The 9,681-nt window shown below is 42.4% G+C and overlaps 1 protein-coding gene across 1 annotated transcript; it reads left to right on the forward strand.

The window, feature by feature from the left end:
* Positions 1-6,116: 6,116 nt before the first annotated feature.
* On the forward strand, positions 6,117-8,462 carry LOC147632353 (putative thiol methyltransferase 2). Its single transcript, XM_086807174.1, has 7 exons — positions 6,117-6,360; positions 6,567-6,700; positions 7,025-7,111; positions 7,436-7,536; positions 7,635-7,734; positions 7,871-7,917; positions 8,024-8,462. Exons 1-7 carry the CDS (start codon positions 6,231-6,233, stop codon positions 8,139-8,141), a joined length of 717 nt encoding a protein of 238 aa, XP_086663300.1. The 5' UTR covers positions 6,117-6,230; the 3' UTR covers positions 8,142-8,462.
* Positions 8,463-9,681: the final 1,219 nt, after the last annotated feature.

The raw sequence follows: 9,681 nt of genomic DNA on the forward strand, positions 1-9,681 counted from the left end.
TGGACAATGTCTATTTTGTCCTATGTAGTGTTTCAGGGCCATTCTTTTCTTGCATGCTCTTGGGCATCCTATAGCTAGAATGGCCCTAGGGCCAATCTTGATGCTCTTGTGCATGCAATAATGGCCCGAGTGCCATTCTAGCATGGCCTTGGTGCCACGCAACGTTCTTGCATGCTCTTGGGAAAATAAGAATAGCCATAGGGCCATCCTTTACCTAATAAATAGGTGCAAGAATGGCCCTAGTGCCATTCTTTTCATGTACCTCAAAGAGCATGCAAGATTGGCCCTAGGGCATCAAAGAATGGCCCCATGGCCATTTATTGCGTGACCCCAAGGCACATAGGTCATGTTAGAAGTGGCCATGGGGCATCCAAGAATGTCCCTAGGGCCATTCTTGATGCTCTTCTAAATGCAAGAATGGATATGGGGCCATTCTAGCATGGCCTTGGTGGCACCATCTTTCTTGCATGCTCTTGGGAATCCAAGAATGGCCCTAGGGCCAATCTTGCTGCTCTTGTGCATACAATAATGGCCTAGGGCCATTCTAGCATGGCCTTGGTGCCACCCAACAGGGCCATCCTTTTCATGCACAACAGGTGCAAGAATGGCCCCAGTGCCATTCTTTTTATGCACAACCGATGCAAGAATGGCCCTAGGGCTATTCTTTTATGGCAAATAAGGCCACTATTTTGCCTTACAGTGGAAATTCACAAAGTTTTAGAGAGTGTTGAGTCATATGGAGGGAGCAGTGTTGATTAGGAGTGGAGAGGTAAATAGGAGGCAGCATAGTAAGTATGCGTGGAAGTGCAGCCAATTGATAGCGGTAGGATCCTGATGCTGTCTCAAGATTGTCTACAAGAGTTTGATCCAAGTGAATGGATCGGATTGTTTAGGTGGCTTGGGAGGATGTAGTTTTACCCCTTTGATCTAGGGGGTTGCTGTGATGCTGGATCATGCTTTTTGTTTTATATGAAGTTGTATAAAATGGTTTGTGAGTGAAGGGTTTGCAGCGGGTAGAATGCAATGAAACACATGAATGTGTTTCATCTAGGGGGGTTGGCTATATGTGAGGAGAGAAATGAGCCCCTCCAAAACACAATGTAAAGGAAGATACAGTGTGTGTATGATAGCAAAGTGTGATCCCAAGATGGTATAAAGGCATGACAGCCAAGGATATTTGTGTAGGTGCACAAAACGAAGATAGAAAGTGCATGGTCAATTGAAAGAGCTAGGCAACACGTATTCTAGAAGAATCAAGGATGTTGACTGAATAAGGAAGGCGGAGGAGATAGTTTCAAGGGACAATAGCAAAGAGCATGGAGGAGAAAGTGAGAAATCTTGCAAAAGAGTGGGCTCCTGCTGCAAGTTGAATTGATTTTGTTGAAGACTGGAGGACTGGAGATCCTATAGATGTTGGATGATCATGGAGGATAGCATAGCGTGAGAGGGCTTGTTTGTGCCAAACTGGAAGACCTGAGCATTGTCCAAGAGATGCATCCGTGGGTTTTCTAAGTAATCCCTCAGTTAGATACTTGGTCCCAAATCGGTTTCTTCCCGACTGTGTCTGCTTTATGTCGGCGGGATGAGTGCAAAATCTCGTGGAGTTGTTGCTTGGTTGAACTGAGGAGGACCGAGGGAGGACCCCATAAATATTCTATGTTTTCTTCTTTTTCCTTCTTATCCCAAGTCTCAGGGATGTTGAGACTCTTTGTTTGTTTCCAGTGAAGAATAAAGTGAGTAGAGCTTGAGACCTATGAGTTTTGATGAGTTTTCATGCCATGGTGTTTCAATTCTATTATTTTGAGTGAGATAATGGAGGAGGATCACCTGAGGAAAAATTTGTTGTCTTCTATGTCAGAACTGATTGTAAGACAGAATCAGAAGAGAAAGTACAAAGTTGGTTCTATGTCAATTGGACTTCATAAACGTCAGTTGATGGTTGGATTGTCTTGTCTCGGCTTAGAAGAAGTGCTTGAGAACTTGGTCTGACAGTCTGGGGACTATCAATTAGTCAAAAATTAGAAGGGTAAGTTGATGGTATAGGGACCTTGGATTGGCTTGTGTGGGCTTAGAAGAAGTTCTTGTGAACTTGGTCTGATAGTCTCGAGACTGTCAGTAGTAGTAAAAAATCAGAAGGGTAAGTGGATATGTGTTTCTGAGGCAACAACTTATTTGTTACTATAAGCTGAGGGTATGCAATTATGGATCGTGGTTGGATTTGAATGTTTTGAGGGCTTGAGAGTGTGAGCTGACTCAGAGGAGAGAGTGTCTACTTCAAATGAGGCAGATGGATCAGTTTTGAGAGGACAGAGTTCGAAAGCAGTTGTGGGCCAGTCAGCTGGAAGTCATCACAGTGATATCTTGATTAGTCTAGGGTAGCCTGAGGATTGGGGAATGTCATATGGCACGTGTGGTGCCTTCTGCTCCACATGAGTCTTCTGAGTCTGTTTAGTATATTTCTGTCAGCTAGTTCTGTGTCAGCATTCTGAGGCAGAACTCAGTTTAGTTCAGTGAGAGGAGGGTCAGAGCAAGATCAGAGGAGGGTCAGTTTAGTTCAGTTAGAGAATAAGGTGAGCAGAGAGACCAGGAGCATACTAGAGATCAGAGCTTTTTGTGACCTATGCTGACCTGGGAGGACAGACTCAGGAACTGAGTGGGCTAGATTGGGAGGGTTTCGAAGAGTTGTGAATTGTCAAGTGAGTCAGTTTGAGTTAAGGTGATAGGAGCAGGTCTGAAAGGTGTCCTTTGAGCTGGGATTTCTTCATCCCCTAGTTGTGATCCCTTTTCTTTTCTTCCTTGTGTGTTTGCTGGTGGTGTATAGAGGCCATCACCCAGAGACCACACAACGTCATCAAGCATCTCATCCATGGCCAAATCCTTCATGACTTCATGTGGTAATGCTACCTTCTTAATCATGTAGGGGTTCTTCACTCATGACCTTATTCCCACTAATATTCTCATGGAGGTCTCTAAATTCCATCCATAATCGTCCACTCATGATAGAGTAATGAGGCATTTAATCCCTCATTCTATGACAAGTCTCCTCCTCATCCTTGTCCTAAAATTAATGCACAACCTAATCTAATGCATACATGGGAGCAAAAGTTCACATATATACTTGCCAAATAGCTCACGTGGGTGACGGTGGTGGGCCCTTCATGGATGATATGGGGAAGAGATTCTTCTATGCCTTCCAAGAATCGGTGAAGCAAATTTAGAAGGATACCTTCAAACAATTATACTTACAGTGTCCTTTTTTGGACTCTCAAAATTTGCCTTTTTTTGGGCTTCAAGTAGATGTAAATGTTTGTTACATAAAGGAATGGGGAGAAACATCTCCCCCATTCCGCCCCTTTTTTTTTTGGTTTTGCAGTCTACAGTGCAGCTATACAACACAAGGCTATGCATGCGGTTAGTGATATGGCTATACACCCAGGAAATACACCAATGTGCATGCAACAATGGCCCTAGGGCCATTCTAGCATGGCCTTGGTGCTACCCAACCTTCTTGCATGCTCTTGGGCATGCTCTTGGGCAAACAAGAATGGCCATAAGGCCATCCTTTTTCATGTACAACATGTGTAACAATGGTCCCAGGGCCATTCTTTTTGTGCACAATCGGTGCAAGAATGGCCCTAGGGCCATTCTTTCATGGTAACTAAGGCCACTGTTTTTGCTAATATGACTGAATTATATACCTAGATGAATCTAGGAACATGCCCAAATACTCATGGTAGTTAACCCACAAGACTATATATCTATCAACGCCATTATGCATAGTATAGACTAGATACTACATCATCCCCACTAATGTCATCAGTGGGCTGAATAGTGGGTGTAGAACTCTATATCAAGATATGCTCTCACACACGCACTCCACACACAACACACACACACACACACAAGAGTATATATTCAGACAAAGGCCTTTGTACTAAGTTTCTGTCAAACCTCTGGAGGTGCAGGGTAGACTTAGCCATAATGAATGCTAACACTCAGCAGGGAAGTATCAAATAGAAAGAATTAGTACAACAAATAAGTAGTTGATAGGGCAAATGCACCGCTAAATTTAATGTATAGTATATATACATATACTATATAATGTATATAGTATATTATATACATTATAATGTATAGTATATATACTATATATACATTATAATGTATAGTATATATACTATATATATAATTTTTAGTATATATACATTATATACTATAATACACTATATATTATCCATGCCACGGCAACGCCCTGCTGCAAGTTGAATTGATTTTGTTGAAGACTGGAGGACTGGAGATCCTACAGATGTTGAATGATCATGGAGGACAGCATAGCGTGAGAGGGTTTGTTTGTGCCAAAGTTGAAGACCTGAGCATTGTCCAAGAATGCATCCGTGGGTTTTCTAAGTGATCCCTCAGTTAGATACTTGGTCCCAAATCGGTTTCTTCCCGACTGTGTCTGCTTTATGTCGGCGGGATGAGTGCAAAATCTCGTGGAGTTGTTGCTTGGTTGAACTGAGTGGGCTAGATTGGGAGGGTTTTGAAGAGTTGTGAATTGTCAAGTGAGTCAGTTTGAGTTAAGGTGATAGGAGCAGGTCTGAAAGGTGTCCTTTGATCTGGGATTTCTGCATCCCCCAGTTGTGATCCCTTTTCTTTTCTTCCTTGTGTGTTTGCTCATGGTGTATAGAGGCCATCACCCGGAGACCACACAACGTCATCAAGCATCTCATCCATGGCCAAATCCTTCGTGACTTCATGTGGTAATGCTACCTTCTTAATCATGTAGGGGTTCTTCACTCATGACCTTATTCCCACTAATATTCTCATGGAGGTCTCTAAATTCCATCCATAATCGTCCACTCATGATAGAGTAATGAGGCATTTAATCCCTCATTCTATGACAAGTCTCCTCCTCATCCTTGTCCTAAAATTAATGCACAATCTAATGCATACATGGGAGCAAAAGTTAACATATATACTTGCCAAATAGCTCACATGGGTGACGGTGGTGGGCCCTTCATGGATGATATGGGGAAGAGATTCTTCGATGCCTTCCAAGAATTGGTGAAGCAAATTTAGAAGGATACCTTCAAACAATTATACTTACAGTGTCCTTCGATGCCTTCCAAGAATTGGTGAAGCAAATTTAGAAGGATACCTTCAAACAATTATACTTACAGTGTCCTTTTTTGGACTCTCCAAATCTGCCTTTTTTTGGGCTTCAAGTATATGTAAATGTTTGTTACATAAAGGAATGGGGGAGAAACATCTCCCCCATTCCGCCCCTTTTTTTTTTTGGTTTTGCAGTCTACAGTGCGGCTATACAACACAAGGCTATGCATGCGGTTAGTGATATGGCTATACACCCAGGAAATACACCATCGAAACGCACACATATATTTGGGAGAACCCTTGCCTCCCCCATAATCAACTAGAGCAGCACGGCTCACATAACGAGCGAATGCAGATCGAGTCTTTCAACACATACATGTAGAGGGACGTGGAAGGTAGTCGAAAGACACATGGGCAGTTGCTAGATGTGTCCCATGCCACGGCAACGCCCATGGTGGGGTTTATTAACAACTCGAGTGGCATTGTGAGGAATCTTCTATGATTGAAGCGCGGAATTCGATCTTAATGACAGGGAAGGATATGACCATTTTGCGAGGGAATCGTGGAAAAATGGCTCTTAAAAGAATTTCAAGATGTAGTAATTACAATGAGGAATTTGAAGTACGAAGAAAATGTATGTTAGAAATTGCGATTGCCTCTTCCCAATCCATGGTAAATGTATGTTCACAGTTTTGCAATTGCCTCTCAAAATGTATGGCGGTAAAAAGAGCACTGGTAGTACAGTGTCACGGACCAGTGAAAATGATACGTGTTTTTCCTTGAGAGAGTGCAAAAGTGAAGCCTAAAATATCTCGTTTTGCAACAAAGAACACTTCCATCACATTTTTACATTTAAATGGCCCTCGGAAGGAAAAGGAACGTCCTCATGTAAAGTCACCCGAAACTATGTCACGAATGACGTGCCGCACCGGAGGGAACCAATGAAGTTCCTACATGTGCCCCCTTGGACGTGTATAAAATCCGAGGCAACGCGTGCCTGGAAATGCAGGTGGTGGCTAATAGCTCTCTCCCCCCCTCCCCTCCCCGGCCCGTGTGTGTGTGTGTGGGTATGTGTGTCATCGTGATCAAACAAACAGTATTTGCATTAATTAGAGAATATGGCTCCCATCCCTGCCGAGTCCGAGCTGCTGGTTGATGAGAAGGGGAACAAGGTCCAAGGGGCGTTGTTCCACCACCTCACCAAGGCCGAAGCGAGGGTCAGAGAGCTTGTGAACAGCAAACCCATGGGTAGGTGTGTAGGTCCTCGAAATATTATTAGCCAATATGTAATAAAGACGTGGCGATGTTAATAACCACTGTTTATCTACACATATGCCGGGGATAACGATTAAGCATATATCTTGCATGTTTTTGGCCAACTCTTATCATGTGATTACTGCTGTACTGGTCTGATCTAACGTGTACTAAGAGCGTTCTTATAAATGTTTGACTAGATGTGTGGGAAAAGTGTTGGGAGGAGAAGGCAACCCCATGGGACGTGGGGGGTGTGACTCCGGTGATTGCTCACCTCGCAGCTCAGGAGGGCGTGCTTCCAGAAGGCCGGCCTTTAGTGCCCGGTTGTGGCTCGGTAATATATTATATTCTCTCAATAATTTCTCATTTTTATCATCTCAATATCAGCAACAACAACACAACAATGTAATTTAATTGCTCTCTCTCTCTCTCTCTCTCTCTCTCTCTCTCTCTCTCTCCACCACAATGTGAGGAGATGATCGTATAACAGCTGCTGCTGCTGACTGCCTTCTTCGTCTTCCGGCATAATATGTGGTGTAGTACATTATATATATATATATATATATATATATTATATTATATTATATTTTATGACATATATGTGTACATTATATATACATTCACCTTGGGATAAGAAGTAGGGTGCATGATGATGCAGGGGTATGATGTGCTGGCGCTGGCAAGGCCGAGCCGCCATGTTGTGGGCCTTGACATCTCAGAAGCGGCCCTCAAGCGCGCAGGAAAGGTAACTAGCTGATTGATAGTCGATGCTTAGCCAAATGTTGCCTATATTATAGGCTAATTAGAGCTAGTCCGCTGCACACTAGCTGCACATATAATATGTATATGTATGGTAACCCACATGAGTGCACACTAGTCTACTACAACTGATTTTATACGTCGATGATATACATACACACGTGCGCGCACACACACACATATATATATATATATGTGTGTGTATGTATGGATGGATGGATGGTAACCCTGCACAGCGCACAATAGCGTACTAGAACCGACTTAATATAGAAATGCTTTTTACCCTGTGATTGATGTCATGCTGCTGCAGCTAGCTGCTGCTTCTTCAAACGGCCAGTGGACTGAGTTTGTCAATGCCGATTTCTACGCCTGGGATCCAGTGGAGCCTTTCGACCTCATCTTCGACTACACGTATATATCCGACAAAAATTAATTCACTAATCATACTAATTAGTTGCAGCTAAGACATCTGATTAATCATAATTATATTGTCCTTCTTTATAGCGCAGGTTCTTCTGCGCCATGGAGCCACCTATGAGGCCGGCTTGGGCAAAGCGTATGGCACAGCTGCTGGCGCCGCACGGAGAGCTGCTCACGCTCATGTTTCCTGTACGTCAAAAACACCTGCACATAATATCCTCAATACATCGTAGATGCTTCAACGTCGACGCCGTTTTTTCATCTCCTCTCTTTGACATGAGGATCAACGCCATTAACTTATGTGCACTGATCTGCTAATTTCCAGCTGGATGATCACAAGGGAGGTCCTCCATACGCCGTATCCAAAGAAGCGTAAGATGATCAGCTCCCATCTGATCTATACATGTAATAGCTAGGATGTTGTTTATATACACCTATCCGACTGATGATGATCACTCTGCGTATTATTGCACAACAGGTACGAGGAGGTGCTGCACCCACTAGGTTTCAAAGCTTTCTACTGCGAGGACAATGCCTTGGCGGTGGATTCTCGCAAGGGAAGAGAGATGGTGGGGCGATGGACTCGAGCCGCTTAATCTGGTGCGGCCCTCTACCAGGGCAATAACGATCATAATCATAATAACAAAATATGGCTAAAGAAGAGCATTATGCCATCTACCTAGCTCCGCTCTTCTTGATGAATGTGTGGTCCCCACAACAACCAGCTTGTACTACTCTAAATGTTACATCTTGTAGTGAGATAAGATATGTGCCTTTCTAGCTGTGTCTTTTGTTCACTTCTTATGGACTGGATTTGGGCCTTTATAGAAGGCTTCACTCAGGTATTAATGTATTGGTCTCATATGGGTGATTTTGGTGTTACTTAGGAGAACTCTCTTTATTATATATACTTTTTATGGAATATGCTCTCTCTCCCCCTCTTATGCTTCTTGTTTCATATGAAAAATTACGCATAAGCTTTTAATGGGGAGAGAAACTCGTACCACGCCATGAACGACATGGGCCAATTGCCTAGAGAGCCTCCCTAAATTATATGTGTAGCTCCCAATCTGGAATTGCATAGGATAATACTATGGAATGGTGCAGTAGAATATTATGGCCCCCAATCCAAGCACTACAAGGGAAAGGCGGGCTTAGCGCCGCTCCAAACGTCACCTTCATCATGTGTAAAATTTTCCAAAGAGCGACACCGTTAAGAGTGACGTTTTGTGCACGTCAGCAAAACATCACTTTACACACAAATAATCTCAATGATGAGTCACACAAAACGTCACTTTTGTGACATTTAGTGTCATAAAAGTGATAGTAATAAGAGCAATGTTTAATGGCACTCAGGGAGTGACATTTAGTGCCACTTTTGTAATACTATGCATCACAAAAGTGACGTGTTAGGTCACCCATCATCTGTTAAAAAAAACATAAAATCACAACCAAAAACGGCTATCGTCTCTTTTTTACTCACATATACACTCACTCTCTCTTTGCTCTCTTGGGTAACACTTACTCACATACACACTCAGTGATTATTCCCATAAAAGGCATACTTACGTATACACTCTCTCTCCATCTCACTCTTTCTCTCTCTCTTGGTGGCTAACACTTAGGCATTTAACACATGGTTGTTGTGAACATGATCAACAACACTTGGTGATTCAACACTATTTGAAACATGGAGGTAAGCCATTGTCTAATCTTTTATATGTAAGCATATTCTTTATTCTTAATTTGAAAGAATAATTGCAAATAGTTTAAACAAATTAATGAATGTATAAATTTATTAACATATTGTCAACTTTTTATGTGTAATCTTAATCAATAAAGAAAGGCACTCATTGATATAATGTGATATCAAAATCTATCTGAAATAAAAGAATCAAAAAGCCTTAACTGTGACTTGAATAATAAATGGGCCTCTACTACTATGGCAATAACGATGATAATAATAACAAAATATAGCTAAAGAAGAGCATATTGCGTCTACCTAGCTTTGCTCTTCTTGATGAATGTGGTCTCCCCCTCCCTCCCTCCAATGTTGCCTCACCATTAAGATCAACTCATGACCAACAACCAGCTTGTCCTACTCTAAATATTGCATCTTGTAGTGAGATAAGAGAT

The sequence above is a fragment of the Cibotium barometz genome, chromosome 13 (genome assembly GCF_041138505.1).
Source record: "Cibotium barometz isolate CiBa-2024 chromosome 13, ASM4113850v1, whole genome shotgun sequence".
In the NCBI taxonomy this organism is placed as follows: domain Eukaryota; kingdom Viridiplantae; phylum Streptophyta; class Polypodiopsida; order Cyatheales; family Cibotiaceae; genus Cibotium; species Cibotium barometz.